Here is a 17,713-nt window from a genome sequence, read left to right on the forward strand (position 1 = left end):
CAGAGCAACAGATGTGTCATTTGTTTGCTCCATTACAGCCTTTTGATTAGACAATTAGACCTTGTTGTCTATGATGGCCCTTATTGGGGCTGTTTACCACATTTTGAGCATTGTTTTTGAGGCTTGGTAATATAAGTGAAGGCTTTAAATCGCCAAACTTTACTGGGATTTTGTGCTTAAAGTACATTTCCAAATGTGATTAAAATTACTGAGCAGAGAAGAGAAAAAAAAAAGGGATCCGTGAAAATCAAGTCATCAATTTTATTGCATTGGTAGGAAAATGCTCCTGGTTATCAAATGAGCAACAATACAAAGAAAAGCGATGATTTCACACTGGAACAATAAAAAGAATACAATTACAACTTTGCTACGCTCCCTTCCGACTCCTCCGTTCCACTACTGTAAACTTGTTTGTATTCTGTTACGAGTTGTACAAAATAAAAATCACCAGAACTGACAAGAGTTTGTATTCTGTATCAAAGCAATTAAAAAAATAAGAGCCTTTAACTTCCAAATCTTTTCTGTTTGGAGACCATAGTCGGCAAAAAGTCCAGAAGCGCTCATGGCGAGCGCTGTAACGTCTTTTATGTAAACAGGTGCATAGTCATGCTCAACGTGTTCACATGCACAAACATACGGTCAGTGAGTTTGCAGTCCGAATAAATACACCATTCAAGGATCCGAGACAAACAGTGGCATTAGTATTTATACATTTTAAAAGAAAATACCCACATGAAGGAAAAGGAAGACTTTCACGGTGACGACCTTCACTTGTTTATACACCAAACATTCCGCTGATACAAACAAACACATTCTGATTCATAATCCTATTTTTTGTTGTTGTTTTCTTGCTTGGAATTGCAGTTTTGACATCACAGAGACAACAATAACATGTCTGTCTTTTTGAGACATTAAGCAGAATATCGACAACTACACCGCCAGACTAGAACAACTTTTAACGAGTAAAACCATTGACGTTTCCTACATGCAGTTCTTGGTGTAACAAAGTTGTTTGTATGGCATCATTCGGAGTATTTGGCTGGGCATACACTGTGCAACTCTAGTGAGGGTGCCATCCACTAATCAAAGTTTGTTTCAGGCTGAAAAGTGAAAATAAAACAACTAAAACATTTTTCTTCATGCTCTCTCACACCAGTTGCCCATAATTGTCTTTTTTACTGATAATTGAATCATTGGAATCACCCAGATAATGCCAAATATCTATTCTGCTTTAGGATTGGTTCGTCTGTCTTCTTAGAGAATGGCTAATGAAGGTGAAATTCCCTTGACTTAACACTAAATAAAGTCTTTGAATTTAGTGTATAGTGTAAATAAGAGTAAACACTAATGCAGAACAGTCATTATCAAGTTAAATGTCCTTGTACAGACCGAGAAGTCTTTAGACTAACTCTTTCAAACTCTAAGCCCTTTTCCTTGACTGTGCATACACCACTCAACCCTACAATACTGATGTTGCCAACACAACAATGATCAGTGAAGCCATTAACACATTCAGAGTAGGTTGGAATATAAACACACCTCCAAACTTGTACAGTGCATGTCCAGCTTCAGAGAAAATATTGTGGTGCGCAGAAAAAAAACCAACCACTTTCTATTCCCGTTGTACCTAAATTTACAGTCTGAGCAGAAAGTAGACCTCTGGCTCTGATGAAAAGTAGGAGGAGTCTGAAGGTGAAAGAGAGTCATCGGTACTGTGGCGATCTGCATGTTGATCTCCGTTTCCAAACCGTGAACAAGCTCCCTCAGGAAGTCCTCTGTCCTCCAGCTGCCCAAAGTAACCTGCGATGTACGATCCAGTAGAGTGTCTGTTCACAGGTGTATTCTGTGAGTTTGGTTTATTCCTCAAAACGACTCCACCGACAGCAGTGATACCATTGCCCGTGCCAACGGAGGGTGGTTTCTGAGCCTCCTGCTGTCTTTCGCGGGCACGGTTATTGATGTGACGTACTCGGCTTTGGCTACGGGACGATAAGCGACGGGCGAGTAGTGGAGGGGAGTCATCGATACTCCTGGAAGTTGAGGGTTCTATGGTTGTTTTCCCAGGGGATTTAACTTCCACATCACATTGAGGGTATGGGGGCATTTCTTTTTCACTGTCTTCGACCTCAAGATTGACTAGTTTGCGTAATTGTTCTGTCAACGGGTCACGAGACTGAGACTGGAGAGTTCCTGCTCCTAGGTTTCCCATCCTCTTTTGTTTCCTCATTTGTGGAGTGATGAAACTACGACTAATGATGTGATATTTGCTCTGAAAATTACATGATATGTCTTCAGACGTTAGATCTCCCAGCGACTTTGACTTACATGGAGTGTTGACAGTAGAATTCACCGTATTTGACTGGGGACCAGTTGATAAAGACCTCAGAGTTGAAATCTTTGGAGCTTTGGTTTGAGACTGCGCTTGGGGCACTGGATCATTTTGGTTCCACGGGTGCTTTGGAGTGGACACTTGATTTTGACAATGTAACTGAGATACTGAACAAGGATCTGTAACATCAGAAATCTCCATGCGGCTATACGAGGTATGAAAATCAGAATAAGAGAAAAGACCTCCAGACGTTGAACTGGGAATTGGAAGTTTTCCCGAAGAGGAAAACCCATTTTGTAAGAATCTCCCATGCTCTGTGGCACCGTGTCCTTGTTTGACTTGGTGAAAACCGTTGGGAATATGGCTGCTTTGTCTGTCTTGTTGAAAACCATTTAGGATTTTGCTGTCATCGTGGCCTCTCTGTTGTGACAAGTCTCTGTCATAACAGAAAATATTGCTTTGAGAACTGGGATAGTCATTGTGGCTTAGTGGTCTTGGTCTGGAAGGTTTAGAGTCTACGGGTCTGTGCATCGGAGAAGATTGGCGGCTGCATTGTTGATACAAACACTGATACATACCTTTAAAATGTGGGGAGGGACATGGCGAATATTTTGGGTACTGCTGGGGCTCATGATAAGGGAGATGTCGTTTTTGGGAATATTTTGGAGTGGACTCGTTTTGGTAAATGGCGGTCTGTTTTGTGGGACTACTAAGGGCCTCCCATGTGCGTCTCGGCGAGGTCAAACTCGCCTCTTTTGGATCCTCATCAACGTTTACCTCAACCTCTGCAAAAGCATTGCCAACACGATTATTAGGTAATTGGAAAGACTTGTTCACTGGTGATAGTATGTATCTTTGAGTAGAACTCCTCTGTTGCCCTGTTATAGGTACTGGTGGATCAAATACTTCCTCGTATACACTCTCCTCTAACTCTTCTGGATGGCCATTCCTCCCTCCATTTATAGGAATTACATCCCAACACCCATTTGGATGGCTTCCTCGAACCACCTTCACTGGTGAGGATGCCAAGTTGCTTGATGGTTTGTTGCCCACAGTGTATGTTTTACCATTGACCGACTGATTCTTTAGGTTGTACGCCGCCACAGGGGGTGACAGCGTCTCTTCGTCTAGAATGGTGTAGACCTCCTCAAGATCAGTGGTTTCTGGACTGGAGAGGAGAGCAGAGTCTCCCTGGGGAATTGCGCCTGGTGAAAGAACTTTCTGATTGGCTGACATTGCTAAAGTGACATCTGGAAGCTGGCTTGGAGGAGAAAAGGTAAGATTGGAAAAGGAGTTGAATTCATTTTGGTCGGCAGAGCTTTCAATTTGACCAATCAGAGCTGATATGGAGCCTTGCGTGTCTTGCTCATTGCCTAATGACATGGCGTCAATAAGTCTGGAAATTGCGCTGTCGTGCAGCGAGCTGGGACTCTTTAAGTCACGGTTGCAGTTGATAGGGGAAAGAGGGACAGTAGAGCAAGAGGAGGATGAGGACACAGAAGGTGCAATTGTCAACGCTGTGCTGGTAGAGGAAGTTTCCGGTTTCTGTGATCTACACTTGTGGTTGCTTGAAGTGGCAGAGTGGGTTTTAGCGAGGTTGACTCGATTGTTACCTGCTTGATAATTTACATAGTCATCCTCATTTGTAATGTTATCACCAACGACAAGATAAGAGGCCTCCCGTGGTTTGTTGAGCTCTTTTTTCCATTGGTTGTTCAACTTAGATGGTGACTGGATGGAAGCTGATGACTTGGTGAGAGGATCCACAGAGGAAGACCTAGGTCTGTCAAAGGAGTAAGATCCTGTGGGCACAGATCGCTGGACATTAGCAAATATAAGATAGACATGGGGTTCGTTCAAAGCAACATATTAAGGCATCCAACAATAGCAATGATGACAATCAACAGTCCAGCCAATACAACGTAAACCACAGACAAATGGATCACCAAGTAGGACTGTGAGGGGGAAGCTGGAGAATGAGGATTTGGAGTCCATGTTATCAAACATCATATCGGGAAAAAGATGTTCAGATGAGGTTGATCAAATGAGATTAATGGCAGGGCGATATTGTTTTTATTTCACTTTCAATTGCCCCCTTTTCGCTGCACAACACTGTCTCGGCATGACACAGTTTTATTTCGGTTCTGGATGTTTTGTTTTGCACTTTAAAATAGAAGCACTGAAAAGTGTGAAAAGCACATCACATTGAATGCATCACTCAAAACGTTAACCAACAACGACAAAAGGCGACAGCGACAATTTCCTGTGGCTGTTGATCACACTATGGACAACAGACTTATACAGCAAAAAGCTGGAGCCCGGGCTAAAATAATACTACTTTCTCGAGCCAAAGTACACCAAAAAAGGTTGTTTTTTGTGTGTGTAAACTGTAGCCGCTTTTGGATGCTGCACGGTATTAGCCTGGGATTTTGTACAACTGATCACATACCAGAAAAGACACCTGGTAAGACCTGGTTACAAAAGCTGTGCTGAGCCGAGTAAGCACTGTGCAGTGGAAAAGGAGTAAAATAGAATACACTGGGAAGACGCAATACTGGCATGTTGTTTGAACGATGCAACCTTCAGACAATAGGCATGTAACTCTGATTTACCTGCTGGAACATCCTAGTCACTTCTCTACTACCGAGAAGCACAACAAATGAAGATTGGACAGAAAAGTCATGTTAAGGCATCATGGAGAGCAGGCATCAGTCTGTTTACTGGATATTAATCATGTAAGTTTTATGTAGCAGAGGAAGTAACCAGTAAGGAGATGAATTAGCAATTGGTTAGATACGGAGGCCCAGATGTTGCCATAAGAAATATCATGCCGTTTACAGTCCAGTACACTTTCAAAGTTCAGGAGTTAATCATCTTGCCCAGAAACACATTTTGCCTCCTGGCCAACATTGATTGAATAGAAGGAGTTTAACTTTGGAGGCTCCACTATAATATTTTTTAGAAAGCAAGCCTCAACAACCATGAGCAATGCTTAATGTCAGATAGTATCATAAACATAAACTGAGCAAGTTGAAATTTGGATAATAAATTGTAAAAATCAAAGATGAAGAGATGATACCTACCAACGACTGCGTTGGCACTCAAGTCATGCTCCTTGCCTCCGGTGCACAGGTTCAGCTGTCCCTGCAGAAGCCTGTCTAAAGGCATGGAGATGGGTCTGTGGGTGAGAAGAGGCCGTCCCTGTGGCCTCTTTTCCGCTGCTGCCTCTTTCCCAGACACTCCCTCCCCGACAGCCTCCACAACCGCACCGTTCTTGTGCTCTAACATGGAAGCCGCCGACTCGGACAGCGCCATCTTGGTTTTCTTGCGGCCTTTTGCCGGGGCACTAGCTGTGCGGCGCAAGAGATGGTCGCTGATGGAGCGCTTCCGAAGGCCTGTTGAATTCGTGTCCACGGATGACTTGGAAGAGCGGTTGAACAAACCCCGGATGCCTCGAAACTGATTTCCCTGAAATAAAAATCAGCACAATAGTTGGAAATATTAAAGGTTACTCATTATTAAGTTTGTTAAAATAAGAACTAAAAATGAATAAGCATGATGGCCTGGTTTGAATAGAGTCGAGGTCTCGAATGCTTAAAAAAACAAAAACGCTGCATTTAAAAAAATTAAACAATTAAATAAATGGGAGTTTAGTGTCATAAACAAAAACAAAGTGCATTGCATTCATGCATTTTTGTCCAGTTCATGCAACACAACACAGCTTTCACAAAGCCATCCTAATACCTTGCTGGATCCCAGAAAGTGCATTATGGTAAAGCTGGGATTCAGGACTAGAGGACTCCACTAGAAAGACAAAAGGATTGTCAGAAAAGCGGATAAGCAGTGGTTTGAGAACAGGGCCGTTTCCTCAGGTCCTCTTCCAAATTATAGCCCCCATTCGCATAAAGCAGCCAATGAGAGTACCGCAGAAAACTCACTTTGCCGTAGACGTCATGCACCGACACGTGCACAAAGATGGACGCCTCGGTCAGGCCTTCTAGGTAGACGTGTCTGTAACCTGGTGACAGATTAAAAAAAGCATGAGCCAAAGCGGACTTGACACAAAATTGCAGCCCTGGGCAAAGATGCTGTCAAAAATGAAAAAAGAAACACTTGTTCTAATCTGACAACTTGTCTTGGCCTGTGTGTTTAATTGTGTTCATAGAAGGGCTGCAATGAGCCTAACAGCGACCAGGAATGGTGCGTACGAACCGGGCATGAGGCTGCTGAACGCAACTGTCCGTTGGCCGATGAAGTCTCGTCCGATGGGGTCGTGATCCCAAACCAGGAAGCGTACCAGCACCACCTCAGCCATGTGCAGTGTAAAGGACAGGGTCTCTTCCCACACGGGGTTGAAACCTACAGTGTCAAGCAATAAGGCAATGTGAAGTCTTCCTCGGCACAAAAAGCTGTAGTACCTTTATCCGATCAAGGTATACGATGTCACGGTGTCACTAATTGGCGTATTCTTTCTGTGTAGTCCATGTCAATAGCTTTTCGTAGAATGTCAACCAATAAACACGACATGTCTATTTTGTAATGCTACAGCAAAGTGCACGTTAGTAGTGTTAGCTAACTTTTTCAGGCCATGAAACCTTTTAACCCTGTACTACCCATTGGATGTCCTTATCTAGACACTCATAATGGAGCAATGACCCCATCAGTGCCTCCATTCGAACTCACTCCAACCTTTAATTAGTTTATCTGACTCTTTAAGCCCACCAGTTCAGCACACATTCTACCCGTCTGTCGCGTTTTTTTTTTCTTACCATTGTCGTCGACAACGCGAGTTTGCTCTTTGCAGCAGTCAATTGGCAGACCAATGATCTCCACTTCCACGAAGGGATCAATGATCTAAAAACAAAAAAAATCATAAAATCTTTACACTGCAATAACCTATTGTTAATTTCATATTTTAATTTTTGTCTCAGATAAAAATGAAAATGAGAGGCAACATTGACAACGACTGGATAGGTTTTAAAAAGACAAGAAAACATTTGGTCTTTCCCAAAATAAAATGAATGAACTACAGAATACAACGCATACAAGTAGAACATGTGATTTTTAAATGGCATTGTTACTTGTAACATAAACAATTGAAAACTAGTATTTCTAAAGTCTGACATGTAAAAAGTTACAAAAATGCATAACTTTAGATTCATTTCTGTTAGGAAGATGATATAAAAAAGACTTATTTTTGGAGTACCTCGCCACGGTCCCCCAACATGGAATCTGGCGGCTTGGGCAAATGCTGTCCACTAATGACCTTTAGAACAAGCTGCTTCTTTGGGCAAGCTGGAAGCGGGTCATCACTAAATGGGTTGAAGGTTCCTGCAGGGGAAGAGAAAATTCACAGATTTGATGCTAATGCCATTACTCAAACGTGTGAAAACAATGCGGATGCTGTTTGTTCCCTCGACTTTAAAAACAGAAAGTGCACTGAAAAAACCCCCCAAAAAAACAATCCTCATGTATAATTAATCATAAGGCAGTAAATGCTAATACTGAATTGCTGTCTATCTGCTACCACACGTGATACACAATAGAAGACTTTTCAAAAATCATGCATTATCAACATTTTCCTCTGATACCCACTTTTCAACCTTAACGATTGCTATAAATCTGAATAACAACATACTTTCTACACTAAGCCGGATGTCCTGCGTTTAGTACAAATGGTAATACTAATAGAGAAGGTGAAGGCAATACCTTTACACATGGGTGGAGGCTTGAGGACGTATCCGCTACCTCCATTCACCATGAATTTTGCCCTGTTGAGCTGCATCATACGGCCTTCCGTTTGGTAGTTCAGTGCCACTGAAAAGCAAATATTGAAAGAAAGTATCTTAGTATTTGGGGGGAAATTTTATCTAATGAAATCTCTTCCATAAATATTAGTCAGTGATGAGGATAAAACAAACAAGAGGGTGAGCAGAGTACTGATTTACCAAAACCCCACCACCACCCAGCCGGGTGTCTTCAATGGCCTACAGACTATGAAGTGGGTTTGCAATTAAAAAAATTTCATTAGGAAGCCCCCCAACCCGATCAAAATGCCATTTTTTGGTTCCAGTGCATCCATTTTTAAAGATGGAGGCACCCGCCAAGCTTCATTTTTGCATTTTTCAGTTACGGCCCGTGAGCCGTGTAGTGATTTGTTGTCGCCATTCATGCTGCGGAAATGCGGAAGACAGGCTTACCCAGCTGACAGCCGACATTCCAGTAGAATTGAGGATTAAAATTGGACGAGTCAATGCGGTATGCTGAAGGATAAATCCGAGACAGCTGCCTCTGATTGAAAGCCAGAAAGTGCTCGGCTCGGTGATTGACCAGTGACTGGGCTCTGGTCTCGCTGAACGACAGGACGTCACCGGGCGTACCTGAATGCCGACGAGGCATGTTAGACAGGGGAAAAAAATGGAATTGTATTGGCTACATATCTGAGCTGGCTTTTTGTCGCACCTTCATTGAGGCACTCCTGTGATGCCACAGAGTTGGTGAAGACCACCAGGTTTGATAAGTCCCGACTCAACTTTATTGTCTTCCGCTTTCTTCCTCCTCTAAAACAACAAAGACAGATTCAAAGAAGTGAAAATTGGAATAGGTTTAGATTTTTGAGCTGAACGAGCAACAACACTTCACACAAACATGCTCAACTCAATTCAGGGCGTAGTGAGGGTGTACAGACAAAATGTCCATCATTGAGGCAGGGCAAAGCACTGAACCCTAATTTGCCTCCAAGTGGGTTTGAGCGCCTTACATGGCAACCCCACACTTGGTGAATGAATAGGTGCTAATGAAAAGCGCTTTGGGCACGGTAAAAACGTGCAGATATAATCTGCTATATAAGTACATTCCATTCACCATTAAAATTGGACGTCAACAGCTTATAAGGACTAACAGGAGCAGTGATCAAACTTAGTTTATCATGTGAGACTGCGCTGAAAGTTCACCTGTTAAATTGCCCTCCTGCATCCCGTGAGGATGTCTCCTGCTCATCCTCCTCCTTTTCCACACTTTGGCATGTTAGGCGCGATTTAGAGTGCCTCTGGATACAACACACACACACACACACATATACAAGGTTGTTGCATCAACAGAGTTCCCTGAATCTCCACAAATTAGCAAGAAATATCTCATCAACGCATAATTTTCATGTAGAGTATAGCGTGGAAGAGGTTCATGTTTTGGAAGTCAGCTAGAATGTGTGTGAGCTGGAGTTCAAGAATTGCCATTAAAAATACAAAAGGTCTTTCTCGGACGCCCACCTTCTGTTTTAGTGTGGTGATAAAGGATCGGCTTTGGGATTTCTTCAAAACGCCCCTGGAGTTCTGCAACATAGTAAGTAGAAGAAGCACACGACCAAAAGCGAATCAGGTGAGTGATTTATGATGTTACCAAGTCATGTCAATATTTTTTTTCAGATTATCATGTCAGGAAATAAGTGGATATCGACTACATCACTAAATCCTAACCAAGACCTTCGAAATGATATATGATTAATATGGTTTAGTGACAATAGCATAGTCAACTTTGAAAAACAAACACAAAATGTCCAGCGACAGCAAAAAATAAATAAATAACCACGATAGCTCACTGCTTAGAAGTTCAACAGAATGTTTGGTCAATATGTAATTATACACAATACATATTTTTTGTCATAATGGGCCATGAAAAATTGGGCAGCGGGCCCTAGTCGCCCTGTGGGCCGTAGTTTGGACACCTTCGCGGTACAAGATGACCGTGGACAAAAGCTTACACTTTCTGTTCAAGTGAGAACCCTGCCCCACTAAAAAAAGCACAAAAGGGAAAGTAGGCGAATTAAATATTAATACCACTGCAGAAGTTTCTCATCACTTTGGAGCCATTTTGACATGTTAGACGACACACCCCCTATGCATCATGGTACATTTTTTGTGTACCTGTCGGAGGTTCTTGTGCAGGCCCTGATGGGTGGCCCTGAGCAGGGCTCTGATGCTGAAGCTGTCAGTGTCCTCCTTATCACCGATGCGAGACTCTTTCAGAAGGGAGTCCAGCTTCTTCCTGATGTGAGACTCAACTTGGTGATGCTGACTGTTCCCCTGTGAGGAACAAGACTGTTGAAGGTGGAATAAATTGTTGGTTTATCCTGAATCATTTCACGAAAAAAAATCTAGTAGTTAGAGTACTGTATTAGGGATACAATTGAAAGTGTTTCAGTGCAATGCGTTTTTTAGGTGTCATCAGCTCCCCCTCATAGGATATCCACACTATTTATTGGCATCATCCTAAATTATTATCGGGCTTGCACTAGGAAGCAATTAAAATACAGTTTTCTTGCACGGGAAGGAGGCAAGGAAGGGAGCAATTATCAGGCATTCCGGGCCGCTGGCATTAAAATTTAGTCTACAGTTGAAGATGTTTATCTAGTTGTGGTTTTAATGAGCAAAAAAAAAACAAAGCAAGAGACAGAACAAAAGAATTTGTCAGTAGAAGGCTGCTAGCGCGCCTTTAAAAGGGGCCTTGCTCATCCAAAGTGGCATCTGTAGCCCACGTGCCTCCAGCTAAATATGGATGAATGCTGCTTTATTTAGTCCCACAGGGACCAGCGTGACAAATGATTGGTGTGCAGTCCTGTCTTATGGCTTAATGGTACACCAGGGGACCGCCAGATAAAAAGATGAAGCTTCTATGAACAATTTATAACAACAATGGCAAGACATTTTGGTACTTGCATTGCTTTTGAGTATACTATATACATCTCCATTTTGAAAGCTTGAGCTATTTAGCTGCATTGAGTTGAGTGTCTATACTTCCAGTCTTACTTAGGGATCTCCCAATCCAGTCATTTGATCGGAAATTGGGCCCGATCATGTCATTTTCAGAGGATCAGGATTATGTTAAAAAATAAATAAAAAAAATTAAATCGGGTTTTTAAAATGTATTCGTTTACATTTAAAGATTTAACTAATTAGCTGCCATTGATAACGAGAGACGCTCAATCGATTTAGACTGAATTGAGCGTCTCTCTGGGTCAGAAGCAGTGAAACATGACCATTTTCTATGACATTTGCTAAGATAAGAAGTAGCAAAAAAATCCTAAAGTATAATGCAAAATATATATACACCCTATTTTCACGACGATAAGGCGCACCGCATTATAAGGCGCACTCTCAATGAATGACACATTTTGATTTTTTTTCCATATCTAAAGCACACTAGATTATAACGCGCCATGTCTATTTTGGAGAAAATTTAAGACTTTTAAATGCGCCTTATAGTCGTGAAAACACGGTATATATAGATATCAAAAGCTTGTTTTATATTTCTAGATTGATGTTTACACTTGCAGAAAAAGATGAAGATGTCCAGCAACAGCCAAAAATATCTAAAAATCAAATGGCAACAAAAAAAAAACATTACATTGAAAAATGTAAATAAATATATATATATAAATTTTGCCCATGATTATCTTTTTTGCATTTACAAATAATAGTGGGTGGTCAAGTTAGAGAATACTGTATTCAAAACGGTGTGGAGCTGTGTGGAGAAAAAAGATAAGCATGTTTGACTTTTTTTCCATTTTTTTTTCTCACATTGCTGTTCTTGAGCTTAAAGTCGTCCTCAATTTCGTCTGCGCTGTCGTCGTCGGACACCTCGCCTTCCTCGGCATCCGCTGACAGATATGCGGGGAGACGCTTGCCCTAAAGAAAGTGGAAGGGAAAAAAATACGTATCACTTAAAACAATATTGTTGTGTGTGATATTGATCAAAGTTGATAGCAGGCCACAATCAAGAAAAACTGTATGTACATGTCATAAATAATGTGTTTAAAAACATAGAGGTGTATTAAAAGCAGCTTTGGCAGTGAATGATAATTAGCTCAATGAATCCTGCCTAATCTCCCAGTTTAAATGATCTGGATCGCTTTTTCTCATTGGCAGCCAATGAGATTAAGTGTGTGGTGGTGACTCTGTGACCATGAGAAAATGATCTGACCCGTCTTCTAAAAATAGCAGGAAAAAGAAACCTACTCTACGTTTAAACAGGAGGTGTGCTTCTCAAAAATTGACTCATGTATTTTTTCTTTCAACAGAGGCATATTGCAAGCTACAGCCAAAAATGTGCAATCTGCTGCCGACTCTCAGAAACACTTCCCAAGAGAGGCTCTTCCGTTCGAGTGGGAGACCATTAGCGAGAGTGTGTGTGGGCCGATTTTTTTTTCAGTTCCTCCAAGCCAAAAACCAATGGCCACCCTGCCGTCTCACATCGCCGCCCCCTCGCTTCAAAATGCTACGACACATTTTACTGCCACTCCTTATTTGACACTTGCCATTTGCTTTATAAGTCTCATACTCTCATGAGCCTATGATAAGTCCAAAAATGAATAAAAAAGCTTTGCAAGAAAATCAATAAGGCCTCTTTTGTTTTGTTTTAGGGGTTCTTCACTCCGAAAAAACAAAATGCTTTTTGCTGGGACAAAATCTTCAGGGTGCGCAGCATAGCAGAAAAAAATCGCGATAAGTGAAGTCGCGATAATCGAGGGATGATAAGATTAATGTGAAAAGATAGAGCAAGAAAAAGAGGGAAATGCAGAGTTTTCCTCTGTGCTTTTTAAATAAATCAGTTCTCCAAATAGAAATGAATAGAATTTACGCATTAATCAATTTCAACCTTCTAAAAATACTGCACCCTCATTTTTTTGTTATGGACGTTTTATAATTAAGATCAATTGCACTTTAATGTTCAAAATGAACATAAAAGACACATATTTGTTTGTCTGTACCTCATTGGCTGTCAATAACAGCGACAGGCATCAAATACATTTTAATAATTACATATCATTGCCATTCTTATTCTTCTCTCATATCCTGTCTTTTTTTTTTCTTTTTTTTTTCTTTTTAGCCAAATGTGCCTGAAAGCTTCTTTAAATCCCCCCTGATGGAATTTCACTTGGATTATGTCTCTGTGTGTAAACACCTTCAGAATCATAACACGGCACGGTTTGTTATTTTATTTTATATTATTTTTCGACTGAGGACATTGTTGTGCTGACTTTTTATAGTAGGCAGCAATGTTAACTCTAATTTTTTGTTTGTCTGGGCAGAAAAACAACCTCCCTGGGCACACTGAGTACCGGTGTGAGCAACATCATCATTGCTCACTATGGGCACACACCAGTATCACACCTGCCATAAGCAGGTGGATGTCTACTACACATAAATAATTTAGTAATATTAAAATATAACGATTAATATCTATGAATGGGCGGCCTCACAGCTAAAAAAAATGGATTTTATTTTGTGCGCTCCATATGATTTGCTGTGCGCAGAGAAGACGAGGGTAGTGCGCAATTGCGCACGCGTGCAGCTTAGATGGAACATTGGTAGGTAGCCTGTGGTTTTGCATCGTAGAGCCCGAAATTGTGTTGGCTCTGACTCACTTTAATGAGAATCTTTCCCTGGAGGCTCTGAGGGCTGGGTAGCGTCTTGGATTCCCTGCTGAGCACGTGCCCGACGTCCAGCTTGTCGGCAAACACTTCCCGCAAATACTGGGCAATTTTCTTCTGTTGTTGGATGCTGCAGTGATTTTCAATAGAAAGAAGGACCGGGTATCTGAAAGGACAAACAAGCGTGATAAGGAGTAAGAGACTCGTGTTGAGTACTGCGTGTGTGGGTTTATAGAGTGGAGTTTGTAATAGTCGACTTTCCTTTGGAAAAATGACTTTTGGTCACACAGAAAAACAAATGTCAGCTTTGTCAGAGTAACAGCTTCGCCGCGGGGAAGCAAGCCTGCTTTCACCTCGGCGCACACCCACATATAAACGCATGCGCAGGCACAGGCACAGGTGCTGTGCTAGTGATATAACGGGACAATAGAGGGAGTTGCATCCTGTCATTTCTTGTCTCCTATTGTGACATGTTGCGTTTTCTCAGCTGAAGCTGCTTTAAAGATAAGATTAATGTGAAAAGATAGAGCAAGAAGAAAAGGGAAATGCAGAGTTTTCCTCGGTGCTTTATAAATTAATTAGTTCTCCAAATAGAATTGAATAGAATTTACGCATTAATCAATTTCAACCTTCTAGAAATACTGCACCACCATTTTTTGTTATGGACTTTTTATAATTAAGACAAATTGCACTCAAATGTTCAAAATGAACATAAAAGACAAATATTTGTTTGTCTGTACCTCATTGGCTGTTAATAACAGCAACAGACATCCAATACATTTTTAATAATTACATATCATTGCCATTGACGGCGATAGACGCCTGTGAGGTGAAGTGAAGGACAACTATAAGAGGAAACTATTTCGTTAATAATTATTGAACAGGTTGTAACGTCTCCAAGGATGCCTAAAAAGGCACAGATTTAAAAAAAAATTCTCTTCAGTTTAAAATACCTAATAAGTGCCATTTTCTATGTGTATTGCTGTCAGCACCAGTTAAATTGACTACAACATAACTGAAGCTTAGCTTTGCTTGAGTTGCACTTAAAAACCGAAACATTTCTACCAATTAATTGGACACGCAACCCCAGCGAGCAAACAGAACAAGCTGACAAGTCAAGTAAATAATAGCTAAACAGGCACACAAACCCAGTGCGATTCTATTTTTGCTCCAACAAGCTGCTGCCAAATTGAAACTTCACTTCAGACTTAATTACACGGCTCCAACGCAATGCCGTGCTACCTCTGGCTTTAAAGCAAACAAATCGCTTTTTAACCAGAGCTACTGGCTTCACATGGTAGGGGAAAGCGTCAGCATCACTTTCCCATGCTTGTGTTGGACTCTGCGGAACAAACTCGCTCCTGGGGGGATTTGGTGGGACAGCAGATGGTCCATTTAGATACTAATGAAGGCCAAAAATCACAGTATTGTTTTAAAAAGGCAATGCCATGATGACTGCGAATGGCTGGCCACCAATTCAGGGTGTCCCCCAAGTCCCCAAAGTCAGCTGGGATAAGCTCAGGCACCCCCAACGTTCCCGGTTCAGAAAATGACGGAGTGTGATGATGATCGATGGGGTGATTGCTTCTCTATTGATTAAAAATGGCATTTACAGAGCGTTTAGGATTATTGTTTCATAAAATTCACAACAATGGAGTGTGCACAATCAATAATGCAATTAAGCAACGTATAGAGTTGTACTGTTTGCAGACAGAACGTCATTGTTGTCGGCCAAGCGGAAGGAGGTTAAATGTCATTGGCGGTCTCACTGGTTATTGATGAAGGCGTATTTGTTGATGGTCTCGATGACGGACTTGAAGGTGATCTTGGAGGTCAGTGTGTAGCCGTGCTGGACCATGGGCTCGCCATCTGGACCGTCCCAGCAGTCCACTAAAGAGAGAGTGCAGGGGAAAAACACGTTTTTTTTGTCAAGTGGGGCCTCTTGCCATCATCGTTTGATAAGGAAGGTGAAGTGATGCTTGATTTTGAGAGCACATTGCCCCCATTTGGACAAATGTGACTTTCTATAAACACGAAATTGCACATTATTATTCGCAGGCCCCAAAAAAGTGTGACTTATACTCCAGAAAATTTGCTATGTATAGCATGACTTAAATGTTTTTAGGTGTCTTAATGGCATTTTACCACTCACAAACTGCTGTGACAAAGCCACTGTAATTGTTTCCACTTTTGGCTAATGGACAGAGCCATGTGATAGTTCCAATAAAAAGGTTATGGGTCTGTTCCGACTGACCTTCGACACAGCGGCAGCCGGATTGCAGAACCCAGGCGTACATGTCGGTTTTGGAGTGCGACAGGAGCTGGTCTCCAGTCAAATATGTGTTGTGAGAGGAGGCAATGAAGTAGTTGCACAAAGGTTGATCCATGTCCTGGTTCACGTCGTTGTGCAGCGGGTTGAAGATGTCGCACGTCGGGCTGCGCATGAAGCTTGTAAAACCTGGAGGGGAAAAAAACAACAACAATACTAGTTAAGCATAATGGTGTGATGTCCACTTCTGATTAAATCTCCACTTCAAAAAAATTAAGTAACATCACCAAAGACATCAGCATTCAACGTAAGTTTGGAAGGATTTCGTGTCAAAATATCTACTTTATTAATTTATCTCATTTCATTTTCTGAACCGCTTTATCCTCATTAGGATCGCGGGGGGGTTCCTGGTTAGCCTTTCCCAGCTAACTCCGGGCCAGAGGCGGGGGACACCCTGAATCGGTGGGCAGCCAATCGCAGTTATTAATTTATATGAAAACAAACATTAGAGTTATCTTTTTTATCAACAATTAGTGCTTGGTGAAGTAAAAAGTACTTTATAAAGTCTACATTTTTTAATAAATGAAAATGTCTATATGTAAACAACATTGTTCTCAGAAAATGTCAAGTCATTTATCATTTCAAATGTACTTATATTCATCTCTTGATATTCCAGAATAAAGTCATTTTCATTTCTACTAGCAAATTGTCTTCTAGAATTGGTCTAAATTTTATTTTCGAATATTTGTAATGCTTACAAATAATTTTCATTACACTATGAGAAATACATTTTTTTAACGGCCTCCCATAATGTTATTTTTTCATTATTTCAATTTCAAATCGTAGGTATCAAGAAATTACAAATGTATTCCACATAAAATGACAACTTCAATATGAAACAAGTTAAATGTCAAAGTATTACTGATACTGTGTATTGATTATTTTTTCCCGTGACTCATCTATTTCCAATAACGTTTTTAATTGCAATCTATTCTCATTTATATTACGTAATTTAATGTTTAGAGAAGAAATATTTTCAAATAGTTCACAATTTTTATTAATTTGCATTTGTTTTAACTCAAATCACTATTAGAAATGAATGAAACAATGTTAGTGCATGCTTATCTAATGCATATATCACTCACAATATTGATTTTTTTTCTTTGAATGAATTGAAAAGTGCAGCAACGACATGATCTCTTCACCAGCCAGCAAAAAAAGATATTATTTAGAGACATATTTTCAATGGTATCAGATGAGGCCATGCGAGGTTGGAAAGAAAGACTCTTTTCAGCCGGAAAAAGCAAAAAGACGGAATGCGCCAAGAATAGTAAAAGTCATCCTCTGATAATGTGGAAAGCCATCTGTGGGGCTTTAGGGCAAAAAAAAAGTGTCTTGCTGTGGAAACGCACTTATAGGAGTGGACATCCATCTTGTCACGATTCCATCAAATTCTTGTAAATATTACCCATGTATGGTAGAAAAGGTTATTTCTGTCACAGAGGAGAATGTTGGAGCCCGTAGGCATTAGATCGGCGTCATGGCGTGATCAGTCATGCTTGTCTTTCCTCCTCCCACGCCAACGACAATGACATTAGTCCCGCTCCTACACCTCTTCGCATTGCTTCGTGTTCCCCGCCATGCGCTGGCTCGCCAATTTTCTCACGGCTCTTTGCTCTGTCGCCTG

The 17,713-nt window shown here is 41.1% G+C and overlaps 1 protein-coding gene across 5 annotated transcripts in view; it reads right to left on the reverse strand.

Moving 5' to 3' along the window:
• Positions 1-247: 247 nt before the first annotated feature.
• The window catches only part of plch1 (phospholipase C, eta 1), a 38,810-nt gene continuing 21,344 nt past the window's right edge, over positions 248-17,713 (reverse strand). For 2 of the 5 annotated variants that reach the window (XM_077610815.1, XM_077610817.1), the window contains 17 exons: positions 16,012-16,215; positions 15,527-15,647; positions 13,752-13,923; positions 11,905-12,012; positions 10,252-10,410; positions 9,598-9,660; positions 9,283-9,377; positions 8,792-8,889; positions 8,530-8,709; positions 8,039-8,146; positions 7,536-7,660; positions 7,099-7,183; positions 6,542-6,688; positions 6,268-6,347; positions 6,074-6,133; positions 5,413-5,797; positions 248-4,131 (listed from right to left, as the gene is read on the reverse strand). In XM_077610815.1, the coding sequence (XP_077466941.1) occupies positions 1,634-4,131; positions 5,413-5,797; positions 6,074-6,133; positions 6,268-6,347; positions 6,542-6,688; positions 7,099-7,183; positions 7,536-7,660; positions 8,039-8,146; positions 8,530-8,709; positions 8,792-8,889; positions 9,283-9,377; positions 9,598-9,660; positions 10,252-10,410; positions 11,905-12,012; positions 13,752-13,923; positions 15,527-15,647; positions 16,012-16,215 (4,688 nt within the window). In that variant the 3' untranslated portion in view covers positions 248-1,633. Of the gene's footprint in view, positions 4,132-5,412; positions 5,798-6,073; positions 6,134-6,267; positions 6,348-6,541; positions 6,689-7,098; positions 7,184-7,535; positions 7,661-8,038; positions 8,147-8,529; positions 8,710-8,791; positions 8,890-9,282; positions 9,378-9,597; positions 9,661-10,251; positions 10,426-11,904; positions 12,013-13,751; positions 13,924-15,526; positions 15,648-16,011; positions 16,216-17,713 lie in introns of all 5 variants that reach the window. The other 3 variants (XM_077610814.1, XM_077610816.1, XM_077610818.1) reach the window with 3 other exon arrangements.

Source organism: Stigmatopora argus, chromosome 10 (genome assembly GCF_051989625.1).
Source record: "Stigmatopora argus isolate UIUO_Sarg chromosome 10, RoL_Sarg_1.0, whole genome shotgun sequence".
Lineage (NCBI taxonomy): Eukaryota > Metazoa > Chordata > Actinopteri > Syngnathiformes > Syngnathidae > Stigmatopora > Stigmatopora argus.